This window comes from Taudactylus pleione, unplaced genomic scaffold (genome assembly GCF_031769625.1).
Source record: "Taudactylus pleione unplaced genomic scaffold, aTauple2 ptg000154l, whole genome shotgun sequence".
Lineage (NCBI taxonomy): Eukaryota > Metazoa > Chordata > Amphibia > Anura > Myobatrachidae > Taudactylus > Taudactylus pleione.
The window spans coordinates 33,830,161-33,849,575 of NW_028284556.1; the positions used below are offsets into that span (position 1 = coordinate 33,830,161).

General features: G+C 42.4%; 1 protein-coding gene across 6 annotated transcripts in view; it reads left to right on the forward strand.

Annotated features, from left to right (window-relative positions):
- The window catches only part of TTC27 (tetratricopeptide repeat domain 27), a 676,116-nt gene that overhangs the window by 308,023 nt on the left and 348,678 nt on the right, over positions 1–19,415 (forward strand). For all 6 annotated transcript variants that reach the window (XM_088474427.1, XM_088474426.1, XM_088474429.1 and 3 more), the window contains one exon: positions 3,337–3,501. In XM_088474427.1, coding sequence (XP_088330553.1) covers positions 3,337–3,501 — 165 coding nt within the window. The remainder of the gene's footprint in view (positions 1–3,336; positions 3,502–19,415) is intronic.

Here is a 19,415-nt window from a genome sequence, read left to right on the forward strand (position 1 = left end):
TGAGGCTTACATTAATGAGGGCCTTCCAGTCCCGCCCTCTGTTACTGCTCATTCCACTCGGTCTGTAGGCCTTTCGTGGGCAGCTAGTCGTGGTGCCTCGGCTGTTCAGCTTTGTAAGGCGGCCACGTGGTCTTCTATTCAGACATTTTTGAGGTATTGTGCCTTTGATACCTTTGCCACTTAGGATGCTTACTTCGGGCGGCGGATTCTCCTTTCTGCACAGGAGCGTCCCCGCCCTTGAGGGTACTTCTTTGGGAATCCCCAAAGTTTCCTTGACCTTCTATGGACCCTGAAGTAGAAATGTAGAGATATGGTAAGAACTTACCCTTGTTATTTCTTTTTCTACGAGGTCCATAGGGTCCACAAGGCGCCCGCCCTGACACACCTGAGCTTCAGATGGGCTTCGCTCTGGTCACCGGTTTTCCATCTACTTCTGTGTGAGAATGTGATTCTAGTGTGTTCCAGACTTTCTTCTCTCTTTAATCCTCCTCCGGCCTTTGGCTTGCTATGTAACTGAGGAGCCTCTTCGTCATCACCTATACCCCAAGGTTTCCTCTGGACCCTATGGACCTCGTAGAAAAAGAGATAATAAGGGTAAGTTCTTACCATATCTCTACTTATTTGAAGTTAGAAAAGCTACACGTCTATCTTACCTGCCCTATTTGTTTGTGTGCTTTTATCTTTTGCTGGTGTTAGGATTGTTCTTAGCAATGTGTTTTCTGTAAAACATTCAATTTCAAAGCTCAGCTCCTGGGAGGCAGTTCCATGCATCTATCACCCTTTCTATATACAAACTCCCCTGATGTTACTCTTCCTAATTCATTTCATAGTATGTTTGCATGTTCTAGAAATCATTTTGTTTAAAAATTCTTCTCCTAATACTTTGGAAATATGAATGTTTCATACCATCTCTGTCCTTTGGCAATAGGTTGGTTTTGAACTCAATGATGGGAACCGCAGGAAAAACTTTAGTTACCCTGCGGCTCTCCATTGAGTTCAATGGAGGGAGCCGTTCATTGGCTGAGAGGCGGGGCCTGACCTCTCTCAGCCAATGAACGCTCAGACACCGACCTTCAAAGGAGGAAGCCGCGTCTGAGCACTTCATTCGGGAAGGAATAATGATCCTGGTTAGGATGATTATTGTTTAGTGCGATGGTGGTTTTTCGTCTTGTTATTTTAAGAAGACCCTTGATGCCTACTGGACAAGGGGACCACTCGAAGTAATATAAGTGAGTATAGTGTGAGTGTGAATGTATGTATGTATTAAACTTATATTGTGTAAGGTGTGTGTGTTTATTTCAACATTTCTTTACAGGTGAACTACAGGTCCCAGTGGGTCCTTAATTCCCCACATGCAGGTACTTGTGATTCTCCAAGTACCAGCATGCGGGGGAGGCTTGTTTGGACCTGCAGTTCTACTATAAAGACAATGTTTTTATTCTTCTATTTTTACACTACACTAACACAATCAACCCGCCACCCACCGACCAGGGGTGGAAGGCATAGCCCCAGGCTATCAGCCTAGGCTAGGGGTGCCCTGGAGAGGGAGACCCCTTTATTGGAGGGGTCTCCAACTCCCCAGGGATCCCTGGCCTGGTCTGACTAGCGGTCAGGGCTGTTGCTGCGGCTGGGGGGCCCGCTGATAGGGCTCCCCTGGCTGTGGCATCAGTCCCCCGTTAGAAAGGGTCCAGGGCTGGTTCTGTGAATTACAGGGAGACCCTACACAAATTTTTCCCTGTAATTCCAGAACCAGCACTGAATGCCATAGTCCAGTGCTGGTTGTAGTAAGTAGAGGGAGACCCTACGCAAGTTTTTCCCTGTCAACCAGAACTAGGTTTGAACAGTCCGGGCGGGGCTGGTTCTGTTTTGGGGGTGGACCTCACGTCATTTTTTTTTTACTTTTAACTCTTTATTTACTTTTTACAGGCAGATACATGCAGGCATCTCACTGATGTCTGCGTGTATCTATGTGAGAACGAACTGCTCATGCTGAAAGTGAAAGCATGAAGCAGTTCTATGCTGTCGGGGATTTGCATTTCGGTTTGAAGTGTAATTTGTCGTTTGATTTGTACATGAACATGTCAAATCGAACTGCAAATCACTGTTCAAAACTGAATCAAATCGAATTTGTTTTGTAAATCGCAAAACAAATCGAAATATAGTAAATCTAGTTAATGGTTTTGACGCAATTCGATGTGAGCCGGTTTGAGAAGAGCTAAATCACTCTTCAAATCGACCATCAAATCGACCTTTGATAAATTTACCCCTATATCTGTTTTCTCACTAGAATTAAAGTTATCAAAATCCACTGATCTTCTCGAAGTTCAATAAAAAAATTCCTCAATTTGATATAACCTCCCAATAACAAATCCATACTACTTTGGTTTATATCTTTCACGCCTTTTTTTTTTTCTATATTGGTTTACATCTTTTTTTTTCTTTGAAAGCGATTTTATTTAATGAATTCCCATACTATTGACGCATGACTTAAATATCTATAGTTATCTTTTTCCTTCATACTGTCTAGCTTTGAAAAGTGGAAATGCATTTGCCGTTATACAATCACCTGAAGTAATATCAGCCAGCATTCATTTGGTTAAAAAGCCTGGCTAATAGCTGTGCAAGTACTACTTAGTTCTTTTAATATGCTAATTATGTGTTGTATGTAATATTTACACATCTTTATATAATGTTATTTACTTAGGGCCTGATTCAGCAGTACACACTAGTGCGTTGCTGATCGCAGATTCCCAATATTTGGGAATCTGCGCAGGACCGATTCTGCGCATGTGCAGAACGGGTCCTGCGAATTGCACGTAGACCCCACTATTTCTCTGCCTGTTTGACAGGCAGAGGCGTTTGCGGTGCGGGGCTGGCGACTGCCTGTGTTCCCGGAAACTGGGGCACGTCGTCCCCGTTTTCCGGGAGTGGCGAGGCCAGGGTCTGCTGTCATGGATGCAGACTTTCTGATCATGAGAGCTGCCAGAACCCGGGCAGGCTGCAGTAGACTTCAGCTAACTCAACCTGCTGACAGAAGCAACCATTGCGACCATTGGTTGCTATGGTGATCCCAGACTGTGACCTCGGACGCAGTGCTAGGATCACAGATGCAGCAAGGAGGTGTCAGACACCACTTGCTGCATTTGCATTTTTGCAGATGGTATTGCAAAACCACTTGTGTGCAGCTTTGCAATTCCATGCTCTGCTGAATCAGGCCCTTAATCCTCTATCTTTTTTAGGCTTAATTTCTCTTTTTTTCATTTACAATATATTGCTGCAGCAAAACATTCTGATAGTGTTCAGTCAATAACTATTTCTACCTTTGTTTTCTTTTAGTTCAAAAAATTGAAAGCCTGTTTTTGAAAGAAGAGGCTCAAGACTTGCTTCTGCAACTCCATCTAGAGTGTGGATATGTATGTCTTTATTACTATGAATACATAAATGCAAAAGAACATCTTAATCGAGCGAAGAAAGTGGCCAAGCTGCAAATCAATCTAACTGGTAAGAGTTAAATTTCCTAAATTTGAGGCTCGCATTGATTTTAGCAATCTTCTGGGCAAATAGAATGTATTTATAAATATTAAGAAGAGTCTGCATGTACAGTGTACTTGCAGAAACATTGTTTTACTTTATCAAACTGTAAAGAGTCTATCATCTTTCGGAAAAGTCTCGTGCATTTCTATGATTGATCTCATGAGTTTCTTTAGTCCACAGTACATCCCTCTTCAACTACTCATTCAAATAAGGCCTCAGGTAATCTATCAATAATTCCAAGGTATAGAATAATATATCTGTGACATGTATAATATATGTATGAAAAAGGACAGTTTGCAATTAGAATAGCTACTGTTCAACCAAAAAAAAAAAGAACAGTTGAGCACATAGGGTTGGAAAAGGGATGTCACACTCTATCCCTGGGCTCTACAGTGCGTATTGTTTTTATGCTGATGCAATATCTAGATATTTTACTTGTTTGGAACCATTAAGGCATACTTGCCTACTTTTGAAAAAGCATTTCAAGGAGATTGTGAACGGAGCACCTATGAGCGTGGCGGTAAAGTGGGCATGTACTTCTACATCTGAGAGGCACGCCATAAAATTGATTTACATCCAAATGTAAATTACCCCCAAAGTATCTACTTGTTGATGAAAACACACTGATACGTTTCAGAATATGTATGTAGCCATAGGCATCATTGTGAGAACCAAAACAAATTTAGGCACTCCAAAGAGAACTGAAATATACAGATCTATATGCAGCTCACCACTTGGGGGATAGGCAAACCCCAAAACACTAATTCAAAGAGAAGAGAAATACAGATGTGGGAGCGCTAATACTCCGTGGAATAAGTAAAAATCACACACATGTATACAGTGATGGTAAATTGAGAATTAACTTCACATTTAATATGCATCGATAGACATGGATTAATTTATAATATAAAAAAAGGATAGTCATAAAAAACATATAAAATGCATGACACTAAAACAATCACAGATATAAGAATTCAATAATCCAGCAATGTAAAGGTTAGAATGTAAAAGTAATCAATACAGCTGCTAGCCGATGAAAAACGTCTCATCTCGATAAGTAGTATCCATGAGAGTGTAAAAAGTTAATATATAGCAGATGGTATCGTTTGGACGGATAAAGTCATTGTGTATTCAAGGATGGTGAAAACTATAGTTCATTGAGCAAAGGTATTCACAAAAGTTCCAGTGACTGCTGGAAATAAATTGTTTGTGCCAAAGGAATATGAATAACTCTGGTAGCTTACTCGCTGAGTGAATGATGTAGTTCGTAAGCTGAGCAGCAAGGTAAGTTCCACTGTATGCACATTTGTGAGTCCCAGCCGGGAAAGATGAATGTAACAGCAGGAGGGGCATCAGTGGCGGTGAAGCTCTTGTAGTGATGCGGCTTGGATCAACATAAACCGCTACTGCTCAAGCGACGTCACGCTGAGCTGGGCTGAAACCCTGAAAGATTTTCCTCAATATTGTTACTCCCAGTGGCGGAGTGGCTGCAATGTGCGGATTCTGTAACAGTAGCAGTTCAGAGTGGGATCATTGTGCCTTATAACCAATGCAGGGAAATTATACTAATGATCCAGTTTTAACAGGGCCAGATTAAGACTTGTGGGAACCCTGGGGCAGCTAAGTTGTGGGGGCCCCAACCAATCAAATTGACGCTAATCGCCTGTTGCCACTTCTATGCCCCTGCATGATAGTGCTACACATGGCAAGTGGCATTTGTACGGAACATTGGGGGCAGTAGAGTCGGCAGGGAGTGTAGTCTCTGGGCAGCCAGGTGCAATCTTGTAATGCAAGGTTGCCGGCTGGAGCCCCCCATCACAGCTGCAATGTGCAGTGGAGGCAGAACACACACACACAGAGGGCCAGGAACCGGTGCGTTACCTGTCAGGACCCCGGTGGCCGCGAGTGGTGCGCATCGTGCTATCTTCCTTCTGCCGGAGGTGCTGTCACTGGCGCTTTCACAGAGAAGCAGCAGCCTGGGCTGGTAGAACGGGGAGCCAGGCAAGCAAGCAGAGCGCCGAGGACCCTGGACTGGAAGGTGAGTAGGGGAAGGGCCCGTCCGACTTTGCAATGTGCGAGTCAGCTATGCTTGCGGAAGCCAGACAGGCAAGGGAGGTGGCAGAGTGAGCCGGGTAGGGGCAATGTGTGGGGCCCCTGGACAACCACCCCGTCCGCTCCGCCTATAATCCGGCCCTGAGTTTGAATGTATATATCTCTCTTTTTTTTTTTTTATATAACAAATTCATAATGGGGGTAAGGTGCAATCAGGGAGATTGCTAGAGTCAGGGATATTGCTACTTTTCAGGGCATCTCCCTGACAATCAGGGAGAGTTGGCAAGTATGCATTAAGGACTGAATTTTTTATTTTGGTTATTGATGATCATTAAGATATACCGTAGAGGTGTTACTTATTTACTTTGACTTAAATCATAAGTTTATCTTTGTGAACTTGTTTTTTTCCTAAATTGTGTTTAATAGACAAAAAAAGTTATTTTTTGATTTTAATAGTTACACACACTAGAAATACCGAACCAGTATATATTATGCCAGTCTCTGCGTTTTCAGTCTCTCCAGTTTTGCATTCATTAGAGTGAAAAGCTTTTGAGTAGAACCTAACTCCAAGCCTCAGGGAACCCTAACAGTGCATGTTTTCCAAGCCTCCTCACAAAATCATAAATGAAATAATTAGTGCCACCTATAGATCTAGAATGAGTCAGCTCCAGCAATAAGATATGGAAAATATCCACTGTTAGTATTTTCAGAGTACTGGAAGTAGGTAGAATGTTCTAACTAAAACGTTTATCTTTAGTGTTTATCTTTAATGTTTATTATTTTATTTTCTATAATGGTCAGAGTTTCTTTAGACCACATTTTCATTATGCAGGGTGACCTGAGCGGTACAAAATACATAGGCCATCACATCCATAGGGCCCATGGAAAAAACCAGAAGCCAAATATATTAGCCTGCGAGTTGTAGCAAGTGCCAAGATTTTGTCGATTTAGCTGCAAGATTTAAAATGTTAGTTTTTAAAGGCACAACCAACCTACAGGGTTTCCCCTTTATGATGATGATCAGTCATGGCTCTTTTTTATGTTGGAATGGAGTCCAAAAATGAATCTCTATTTGATGTGTTAGGACACTTTTTATAAATTGTAGTGTTTCCTAATGCTGGCCATACACCTACACGACCAGCATAAGATCAGATTCATCATACGATTTCCCTACGACGCCCCGCAGATCTCTGGCAGTTCTGGCAGCATGTTTGTTGTTTTTCTTAGCACAGGATCTGTCGTTAGATTGATCCTGTGTCTCACAGGCTCATAAGGGAAACAGTCATTGAAAAGACTTGAATTTACACACGATGGATCGCATGAACAAAATAAACAGTACGATCTGAACACGATAAGATGGACAAGATGTGCTGCACATCAGATCATACGATCCGATTATAGGAGCTGCGGGAGCACGCATCGGATCATATCTTACTAAAATAATACACGATTTTCACAAGATCCATCTTATGACTCATTGAAAATCGGGCAATTGGCCTGAAATCGTGTAGGTGTATGGGCACCTTAAGACTAGTATTTGTACAATCTGACTTACATGAAAAATGTGTTTCTGAAATCACCTTTGCATTCATTGTCTAAATAAGATCAGGTATAAATGATCTTTTGGATGTGTGCTACAATAGGACTGCTGCAGTTAATTGCTGGCGTCTTTGCATGCACAACCAAAGCTACAGCCAAGGCACGGTGGTAGATCCTGTGATGTTTGAAACTAATTGAATATGGCAAAACTGGAAAGGAATGTTCTGGCACTTTACAGTATTTTGCTCTGAAATGTAGAGAAATACCAATATCTCATCAGTAATGTATTTTAAAGAGATTTATGGACAATCGTGTTCTTTCAGAAAGTGCCGTAGAGATACATACATTTTTAGTATGGTTAGCAATATTAGTTATTAAAATATTTGCATGATGCTGCATTCAACAATTATACATTTTAATATTCTAAAACACTCAATTAAATTATTCTTGATTTAAAAAGTAATTCTAAAAAAATATAAGAGTGTAAACCTTTTCTGGGCTTTTCCCTAAAATTCTGTGAAATATTTATTCAGCATTTCGTGGACTCTATATTGGAAAATATGTATTTATTAGTGTTTTGGACCGTTATTCGCTGGATCACAAGCTATTGTGCTCAGTGCTGCAGGGTTTTCTTTACCTCTCCTCCTATCACTCCCATCCCTCTACACCAGGGGTGTCAAACTCGGGCCATCCAGCTGCAGTTGAAATACAGATCCCAGCATGCACTGCCACAGTTTTGCTATTAGGGCATGTTAAAACTGGCAGGGCATGCTGGGATGTTAGTTCCACTGCTGCTGGATGGCCCGAGTTTGACACCCCTGCTGTACACCGTCTCCCCTATTATCCCATGCCCTCTTTTTCCTCCCAGCCCTCTCCCGTCTCCTTTAATCCCTCTCACGCCTTCATCTCCCCCCCTATATTCTTGCTTGCCTCCGTTCTGTTACTCTCCCCACCCCATATTCTTCCTCTCCCATATATTTTCTATGACCTTTCCCCCCTATATTCTCACTCTATCTCTCTCTTCCCTGTCTCAGCCCCCCCCCCTCCCCCCCTGGGAAAGAGAGAAAATGTTCTCCCCTCCTCATTCATTTACTCTTCCCCATCTTTCCTTATATTCTCTCTGTTCATCTATATTAACTCTCTCCCTAATCTCTCTCTTCTCTCACTCACTGTATATTCCCCTATATTCCCTGATTCTCTCCCCCTATATTCTGTTTCCTGTCTCCCAAATGTTCTCTCTCTAACCCTGTATTCTCTCGAAAACTATACTATCCCCCCTATATTCTTATTCTTCCCCTATTCTCTCACTCTTTCCCAACTCCTCCTATATTCTCTCTCTCCCCCTTAATTCTCTCTCTTTCCTGTCTCCCTCCCTATCATTTTTGTCCCCCTACATTATTTTTTTCTCCCCCATCTGCTCCTAAATTCTCTTTTTCTGCCTCATGTCCCTCTAAATTATCTCTCTTCCTCCTAAATTCTCTCACCCCCTACTCCCCTTAATTTTCTCTTTGGTCTCCCTACACTCTCTATCTCCTGTCTCTCCCTATTCTCTCTTTCTCTTCAATCATATAATGCTGACAGCAAGCAACAGCTACAATGAAAGTCTGCAACACTGTACTTTGCTCACAGAAGCACCGTCGCCCAACGCATGGGTGCTCCAGCTCTGCAGAGTTGAATAATGGTCCTCATCATGCTTCACATAGCAGTGAGTGGTGCGTCCTCACATGGGCGCACGTCACAGTGGCCGTGTTGCTGCTAAATCACAGCAGCTCCACTGGTAAGTGGAGACTATGGGAACATTCAGTGACATCCATGGGGGAGGAAGTGTGGGCGAATCCATTTGGCTCTCACTATTGAGATTGACTGTGAGTGTGAAGGGGGAGGAGGGGGGGGAGCAGGCTCTCTGTACATGTCATTCTAGTAACCACTAAGAGCTCTGAGGGGGAAAGAGACCTCCCCTCATCACTAGTATGCAGCTGCTAGACTGACATTTGGTTGCTTATATAATATGAGATGTCATGTTTATTCTTTCTTGCTCAGTAAAGGAAAGGATTTTATTATTGTAATTCTGATGGCCGGAGCCTTCTAAGAAGAAGAGCTGTAAAGGTTTGACCATGCCATGGCTGTGGCATACCTGCATCATTAGGTAGGCACAAATAGTCCTCGAGCCATGAAGGAGATGGTCAAATTATGAAGTGCCTTAAAAGAAATGTTCAGGCTTTTACTGCCATATTCATCACATAAGTAGACAATTAGCTGGATAAATGTGCATCCGTATCTCTTCCAGGGACTGGGTAGACTAATGGGGTCAAATGGATATAAACATAATTTTTTCTTCGGGGTCCATAGGGATACACAGGGATACCATGGGGATATAATGGTTGGAAGACCAGGCACCAAACAGTTAAAGCTTTGGCTCCCAGAATGCCCTCCATATATACCCTGCCCCTAGCCATAGGACATCAGTTTGTTGTTTGGTGCGGCAGGACTCAGATGCTTCTTTGTAACAGGAGGACTGCTTAGAGCAGTCCTTAGCTTTTATTTTATGTTTTATTTTAAGTTTTTTGAGTTGGCAATACCAAGTGTCTGTATTAAGACGCCTGTACTGCGACTCCATCTACCTCCGCCGGGCCGCTACATCAGTAATTGTGCTGGTGATTTTGGTGGGTCGTGGCTGAGCTTAGCTAGCACCGATGCACCTGGACTGCACCGGATGCTCGGAGATGTCAGGTAAGGCGATTTCTCACTTATGGGGAATTGCATGCGGCGGTCCTTGCTTCTGGTGTCAGAGATGCACCAGAAGCCGCTGCTGTAAGGACCAGAGATTGTCCGCATCCTTTCTACACCAGCCGGGGCCCTATCATCTGTTGCCGGGGATCAGCAGCAGACACAATCTGCTGCCACGAGGCCAGTGTACCCAGATAGTTAATGCAGCTTTGGGGAGGTTAGTGCCTCACCGGCAGCTCCTCCCTCGACCCAGACGCAGTCCCTACGAAGGGTTTTGCACGTCTGGGTTGCTCCACCTGCCCCCCACGTGTATGAGATGCTCACGGTCCACGCTCAGTGCGCCCGAAAGCTGTTGGTCTCAGGAGGTTCTGGGCCAGTCTCCCTGTATACCTCTCCCTTGGTTTAGGTATACTGTGTTGTATGTCCTACCATTCCATTGCATTGCTGTAGTTGATTTAGAGCCAATTGTAATTATTTTACATGTGCAATGTATGTGACTGTTTGCTAGCTGATGACTGATATAATCTAAAGTATAGGGGGTGGTCAGTGCACAGGTATATTCACAAAAATCTTTAGTGTAATAACAAATATACAGCCAAAAATATTGTTCCTATCTAATCATAAATGGCATCTCTGCCTTAATATTACTATATAAATATTCTAGTTCGGCGGTGCTCCCCAGAAGTCATAAAAAATCATTAACAGAAAAAAGAGGTAAAGAAGACTCTTTGTTTGGGGGCACTCTTATGCTGGCATTTTCAGTTTAAAACATAACTTTTAATACATATCTTTCTAAAAGGAGTTTATCATAAGCAGTGAATAACATTTATTGGCCAAAGTCCAAGAGACACACATTATAAATAAGTATTAAACAATTAAGCAAATTCCAATACTGTCTGGATCCTATACACCCCACACCAGAAAAAAATTTAATATACAAGAATAATAACTTCTCCTTGTCATACGTGGTGGTTATTCATATGGTAAGTGCTGTTTACAGGCTGCATGTGTTCTGTTATACATTGTATGCAGCACTTAAATTGACAGGTATATTATGTATGCTGCATGGAGGCAGACCACATTTATTAGAATCATAGGTTAACCTCTGTTAATAGAACTTCTGTAAACAGGTAAGTGAAAGGACATGCAATAATTTATAGGTGATCTTTTGTGAATAGATTAACGTTGATACAAGGAGATAAGAGGCCTTGCATGTATCACTGGTTCTGAGAGAATAGCATGTAGTCAGTCATGAAAAGCACGCACATAAACTAGGGATAGAGATCTGATGCCGATCATTTGCCCGTCGGCAGTGAATAATCAAATGAGAGTCCCTTATCCCAATGTGTATGATAACAAAGATTCCCTGCAACTACTGTCAGCCCCAAGATACGGAACTGATGAGATTACAGAAAGTAAGATAAAATAAAGCAGACAGTAAAAATAGATCTATTAATTGTTCTTACTGGAATGTGTTTTGAATGGTGTCCCTTGGGAATCCTAAAATCTGGGTGAAAATGATATATATGGAAATAAATTCTAAGTGAGTTAATTTCCACTCACTTCATATAACAGCATGTCACTTCTCCATACAGTTATAGTTAAACCGTTCATTAGAGATACATCTCATACAAATGTTATCTCCTTATGATTGTTGCCATATAAGGAGAGAAAAAAATTATATGGAAAAGGGAAACTCCTCCGTTCCAGTCCACTATGATCCTGACTGAGTATTTGCCTCTGGCAGCGAATACTTCAGAAGCAGATGCCTGAATGGTGGTACTGGGAGGGATAGTCTAAGTCTCCTATATTGAGGTATGGGGGAATGATTCCCTTGGTGAGGATCAACCTCACTACCTCTAAGGAGAAATAGAGAAGAAGATAGTAGAATACCTGTTCCTTCTATGCAGTATGGAGAAGTGCTGTATAGGTAGGGGGGACCCGGTATGCGCAAGGCCGGCGTCCCTGTGAACCAACGCGCATTTCACTCCTCAGGCTTGGTCATGATCTCGAGTGTGTTTGGTTAATTGCATGTGAGTTTATATCAGGAGGTAATCAAACACGGCATCCCGGCTTCCGGGTTCTACAGCCAATCCTAATGCTAGGGGTGATCTATGACGGGATAGTAATACTGGCGGCTCCGGCTTGGCCCAGACGTCATTGGTTCACCGACATACAGAATCTGTCTGTAAACACTGCGTATCCTCTCCCTTTGTGGCAGGATCTGCTACCGCAGGGTCCCTGACGACATCCGGGCTTGCCTGCCTGGCTTTCTTAAAAGCAAAGGGATTTTCCAGTTCTGTAATTCAAACAATGCTTAGAGCACGGAAGCCTGCTTCTGCCCACATCTATTACAGAGTTTGGCATTATTTTGTATTTTGGTCAATGGTGTTCTCATAAGAAATATGATCCTGAGGTGTTAAGGATTTCCAGGATACTGGCTTTTCTGCAGGCAGGGTTAGACAATGGTCTCCGCCTGGCCACTTTGAGAGTGCAGGTTTCTGCACTGTTAGTCTCCTTTTAGAAGAAGATTGCTACATTACCAGATGTAAAAATCTTTTTCCAAGGAGTTCTATGAGTTCAGCCTCCTTTTGTTCCACTGGTAGCACCGTGGGATTTGTCTTTGGTTCTTAAGGGGTTACAAGCTTCCCAATTTGAACCTTTAGACACTGCAGATTTGAAGTGGTTGACAGCAAAGACACTTTTTCTTCTTGCTATCTCTTTTGCTAGCAGAGTCTCAGATTTGGCAGCGATCTCTTGTCGCTCCCATTTTTGATTTTTCACCAGGATAAATTCGTTCTTCTTACAAGGGAGGGTTACCTTCCTAAGGTAGTGTCCCGTTTTCAAATGAATGAAGAAATTGTTGTTCCAGCTTTTCAGGCTCCAGACCTTCCTGAAGGTGAAGCCTCCCTAGATGTAGTCCGTGCTCGCCGTATCTATGTGGAGCGTACAAACTGTGTTAGAAAATCAGATTCTCTTTTTGTATTATATGGTTTTCACAAACGAGGATGGCCAGCTAATAAGCAGACTCTGGCGAGATAGCTATGCATAGCTATCTCTCAGGTGTACACACAGGCTGATCTTCCTGTCCCGAGCATGGTGACAGCACATTCTACTCGGTCTGTAGGGCCATCATGAACATTCAGTCGTGGTGCCTCTGCTGAACAATTGTGCAAGGCTGCCACGTGGTCTTCTGTCCACACTTTTCTTAGATTTTTATGCCTTTGATACTTTTGCCTCCCAGGATGCTTCCTTTGGGTGATGAGTTCTCCTTTCTGTTGAGGAGTGTCCCCCACCCTAGGGGAACTGCTTTAGGACATCCCCATGGTATCCTTATGAACCCCAAAGAAGAAATATAGAGTTATGGTAGACTTAAATAGATAACTCTTTTTCTTCGAGGTTCATAGGGCAGCCACCCTGATGCACCTGGCTTCATTGGGTGATTTTCTTTCGGTCACAGATTCCCTCATCTTCTGTAAGAGTGTCTCTGGTGTACGATTCTTCCTTCTCCTTTTTCTTTCTCCTGCCTTTAGGCTTTTTAACTAAACTGAAGTCCTATGGCGGGGTATATATGGAGGAGGACCCAGGGCATTCTGGGAACCAAAGCTTTAACTGTTTGGTGCCTGGTCTTCCACCCATAATATCCCCATGGTATCCCTGTGGACCCTATGGACTTCGAAGAAAAGGTAGTTATCTAGGTAGGTCTACCATATTGTTGAGGTTGAACCACAAGGTTACTGGACTACTGTACCAGGAAATAAGATCCAGGAGCAAGGCTGATAGAGCAAATATTACTCCCATGGAATCTATCAGTTCCTTCCAATAGCCAATTACCAGGTGTACTCAAAAAAGTAGAGAAAGATCTCTGTTAATCTTGATTCTTTGGTTTGGCCCAGAGGACCCTGGTATTTGGATCTGTTGGGCATGCTAGAGCTGCTTTATGGTGCCTTTCCTGGAGAAAAAAAAATCTATTAAGTCAGGGTCCCTTCCATCACACAGCTTTACCTTCTGCATGGCTGTAGAAACCACAGTCTTAAAAGTACAAAGTATGGTCAAGACAAAGCTGAACGCAGGGAAGATGGACACGCAAGGAATTGTTGTCTGGAAATCTTACATTTCCTGGTGTGAGAAGAACAGAGTTCCTACTTAGTTTGTATGTTTGCCTGGCTTCTTCTTTTCCTACAGGAAGGGCTGGATATAGGGTTACATCTATGATGTTTAAGGGTGCAGTTATCTGCATCATCTAGTTTCTTTCAAAGGAAACTAGCTGATATTACTGAGATTAATACTTTCCTGCATCGGGTATTTCATATTCAACATCCGTATGTTGATTTGGTTGTTCTTTAGTATTTTAATATTTTTCTCAGCTCTTTGCAATTTAAACATCTTGGCCACTTTGATATGGGCCAGATTGCATCTCCTAAATGGCAGGTCTTGTGGTGTGTTGCTGGTATGCAGTGGTTAGTACCTACCAAAAGTGGTCCAAGGATGGAGAACCATTAAAACGACCTCAGGGTCATGGGCATTCGAAGCTTATTAATAAAGGTCTGATCTCACAGAAGAGCTATTGTAGCACAAATAGCTCAAAAAAGGTAATGCTGGCTATGATAGAACGGTGTCAGAACACACCGTGCATAGCAACTTGCTGCATATGGGGCTGCGTAGCCGCAGACCAGTCAGAGTTCCAATGTTGACCGTCAAAAGCACATGCAATGGGTACATGAGCGTCAGAACTGGACTAATGGAGCAATGGAAGGTACCCTGGTTCGAAGAATCATGTTTTCTTTTACATCATGTGGATGAGTGTATGCGAGTGCATTGTTTACCTGGGGATGAGATGACATCAGGATGCACTATGGGAAGAAGACAAGCCAGTGGAGGCAGTGTCATGTTCTGGGAAATGTTCTGCTGGAAAACTTTGAGTCCTAACATTCATGTGGCTGTTACTTTGACACGTACCACCTGTATACCCCTTTATGGTAATGGTATTCCCTGATGGTAGTGACCTCTTTCAGCAGAATAATGCGCCCTTTCACACTGCAAAAATTGTTAAGGAATGATTTGAGGAATGTGACAAAGAATTAGAGAGTTTGAGTTCTCCAAATTCCTCAAATCTCAATCCGATCGAGCATCTGTGGGATGTGCTGGAAAAACAAGGAATGGAGGCCCCACCTTGCAACTTACAGGACTTTTCTGATTTTCTGCTAACGTCTTGGTGTGAGATACCACAGGACACCTTCAGAGGGTGCAGTATATTACTTAGACAGTCATACTTTAGACAATCAAAATATAGATGTACAATATTCCAAAGAACAAAAAAGAAGTAACTCGCGACCACAGACCGCTGCTGTGTCCTATCTAAGGTATACCCAAAACCTATATATACAATTTCAAAACAACCTGAGGAAGGACAATCAGTCCGAAACGGGTAGATGGTGGAGTAAGCAGCAGGAATTGGACAACAGGCGGTATTATACCATCTCTTTTTGGATATTTCTCTATATGTTTTTTTCTTCCACGTGTCATCCAGTTGGATTACCTTCTCTGATTATGCCCGGGTCATCAGAAAGGTTTTAAAACCATATTGTGAATATCCTATTGCCACCTATAGTTCCAATACTGCTATATGTGCTTTTTTTTGTGATGTGACTATTTTTTACTTTTTATGGTTCCGATTTGGAATAAAGAATTGTTTTAAGAAAATAGATACATTTTTTCATCAATTGGATATATAAGGGGAGTCGTAACAAGAAACCTTTATACGTATGAACCAAGGTGGATTTATGGTGAGTGTCTGTTGATAGACCCCTAAGAAGTGTGATGTGTTGAAAGAAAAAGGTGGTGTTAAAGAAACCTTTCAGTGAACGGTATTAGAGTGCCAGTGGTGTGTTCTATCCAGAATACGGTTCCGTGTCTTGAAATGAAACAGTGGTGAAGACATTCTGTGAGACGAAGATGGATACCTTGTAGACCTCTCCATACAGACTGCGCTAGTGACACTATCTTGTTGTTTTGAAATCAAAATATAGACACCATAATGTTGACATGGACTATATGTCTATAATCAATATGGAGACAGTCAAAATGTATACAGGGACATGTTGACATTGACATAATGTAGACAGTTTATATATAGACAGTTTGAAATGTCGACAGGGTTAAAATGTAGACACAGTCAAAAGCTTGACAGCATAATAAATTGAACCAAAATGTAGATACGGCCGTTTAGACGCTTCTAAAAGACGCCGTTCTTATCCGCCTCTGAGATCCAGCAGTGGACCGGAGAAATTGTTAAATTTAAGGAAAATAAATTGGTTGTATCCCCCATCAAGTCAGTAACCACTCCTGGATCTCTGAGCCGGGGCTGGTAATAAAAATTAGGAGGAAAAAATGTCTTGGGTTCCCCTATTTTCCAGGCTTATGTGAGAGCAGGTTTGCCTGTTCCAGATACACTGAAGGCACACATCATCAGATTGTTAGGGGTGGCAAGGCATGTTGCCTAGCTGAAACAGTTGTGCAAAGCTATCATGTGGTATTCTGTTCTCACTTTCACCAAATGTTATGTTTTTAAACTTTTGCATTAAGGGATACTATTTTTGAGCTTTAAGTGCTCCACTCTGAATAGGAGCGCTGGGAACAGCTTTGGGAAGCCCCCAGGTTTCCAATAGCCAACATTGGATTCTAGAGAAATCTGGATTCTGTACTTACACTAGATGCTTTTCTCTGATTCCATTGGGATAATGGACACCCTCCTAGCACTCTTAATTCATTTGCTTCTATTGTTTTTTTGTTCTTGGATAGTGTCTTTTTCTCTTCTCCCTCAAATAGCACACTTCTGTTTTTATTGGTCTTTGTTAGTTCAGAAGTAAATGGCTGAAGCAGCCATCAAGGTATATAGGTATATAGAGGGGGATGAGCCAGATTTAGAGACAAAATTTTAAACTGGCCACTCTCGAATTACTGTACCAAAAGGTTTCCAGTATCCCCCATGGAATCAGAAAAGGCTTTAGCGTAAGTACAAAGTCCTGACTTTTAATCCAATCAGTGGTGTCCATTCTTATACATCATATCACAACTTGCTGGAGAAAATCATTGATTATTGCTTGTTTATGCATCTATATTTACAAAGACTTCTGTCTGGCAGAAGATTTAGGCATGCCCAGCATCAGGGATCATTGGTTATTGCTTGCGTTTGGATATGCTGTACACACAGGGAAAGTAGTGACTTTGTCATTTGTTACGCTGTTGTCAGACAGTATGTCAACAGCATGGTATTGACAAAGATTGCCGGAAATGTTGTAATGTTTTGTAAAGCATTGTAATAGTGTCTGCAGCATATCTTTAACCTTAATGCTTTACGATCATGTTTAAAGTTGCTTTACATGACATTACAACAGATTCGGCAATCTCCTGTCAAAATCATGCTGTCGACATATAGACATTTGACAACATGAGGATCGACCATTCTGATGTATTCCACAAACACATAAAGTAACTGACAGAACAAACCATTTTGTAACTAAACATTGTGTAATCTGTATTGGTCTTTTCTTGACTGCGAACACACATATAAGTGACAGATATCTGTATGTACCTACTTTTCTAAAAATACATTGCTATAACTTTCTACCATGCTTCCTCCCGCGCACGCAGGGGGGGGTTCCGAGTACCTAGAAAACCCCCCTGCTTGTTGCTCCATCGCCGTCGGTGCCCGGCATGCAGCTGATCAGTATTATAGCTTTTTTTGGTAGAGAGCCTGACACTACCTGGGCTGGCTGTAGGGGGAGCTGCAGCACGCAAGCCCCCCCAGTCAGTTCCCATAGGGGCACTCTGTTACCGGCAATGTGAATGAGTGCCTGCTGCTGCCCTGCCCGAGACACAGTACTACTGCCAGCGCGGCCGCGAGTCCCGCACGGAGCAACACAAAGTAGGTGGCGGGGGTGCAGCCGCTGGGGGGAATAATGTTTGACAGATGACCACCAGTGCTGTATCATTGTATATGCCTGGAAGGGGCGGGGGTCCGGGCGGCGGCTGTGGAGGAGGATAATGCTTATTAAAATTATTCCAGATAACTGCTGCATGCTTTTGCAAGGGGGCGGGGAATATTTATTAAGTGATGCCAGATGACTGCTGCACGGTGTATGTATTTGCAGGGGGGGTTTGCATTCCGCTCCCCTGCAAATACATACACCTTGCAGCAGTCATCTGTCATCACTTAATAAATATTATCCCCCCCCCTGCAAATACATACACCTTGCAGCAGTCATCTGTCATCACTTAATAAATATTATCCCCCCCCTGCAAATACATACACCATGCAGCAGTCATCTGTCATCACTTAATAAATATTATCCCCCCCCCCGCAAATACATACACCATGCAGCAGTCATCTGTCATCACTTAATAAATATTATCCCCCCCCTGCAAATACATACACCATGCAGCAGTCATCTGTCATCACTTTATAAATATTATCCCCCCCCCCTGCAAATACATACACCATGCAGTAGTCAACTGTCTTCACTTAATAAATATTATCCCCCCCCTGCAAATACATACACCATGCAGCAGTCAACTGTCTTCACTTAATAAATATTATCCCCCCCCTGCAAATACATACACCATGCAGCAGTCAACTGTCTTCACTTAATAAATATTATCCCCCCCCTGCAAATACATACACCATGCAGCAGTCAACTGTCTTCACTTAATAAATATTATCCCCCCCCTGCAAATACATACACCATGCAGCAGTCGTCTGTCATCACTTAATAAATATTATCCCCCCCCCTGCAAATACATACACCATGCAGCAGTCATCTGTCATCACTTAATAAATATTATCCCCCCCCCGCAAATACATACACCATGCAGCAGTCATCTGTCATCACTTAATAAATATTATCCCCCCCCCTGCAAATACATACACCATGCAGCAGTCATCTGTCATCACTTAATAAATATTATCCCCCCCCCCCTGCAAATACATACACCATGCAGCAGTCAACTGTCTTCACTTAATAAATATTATCCCCCCCCTGCAAATACATACACCATGCAGCAGTCATCTGGCATCACTTAATAAATATTATCTTCCCCCCGTATGTTGCCAGCTTATTCTGGTTAGATGTTTTTGTCACTGGGTCGATAACCAATTATTTGGAAACCCCCCTTTCAAAATCCTGCATTTGCTTCTGCATGCTTCAGTGCTTTTTCACCAAGACCTTTATAGCCACATACATAATAATTATTATTATTGTTTCCTTGCTGTTGTTGACATGGGGTACAATTGTATCTATCTATTGATAAAATAGCTTTTTTAATGTCCTCACAGGGAGAATTCCCTTTGCTTTGCGTGCACTCCTTGAGTGCCTGAGTGCTTGCTTTAAAATGTTTTACACGTTTGTTTTTTGTTTTTTTAAATAAATTCCAGACACATAAGTAATGACTACACCCAGGGAGATAAAATATGCTAAATACATCTAACACACTTTGTCAACCAGCAGAAAGCATTCTGAAATGTATTCGGTACTACTTACTGGTTTAGGCTTTTCAGGTATCAC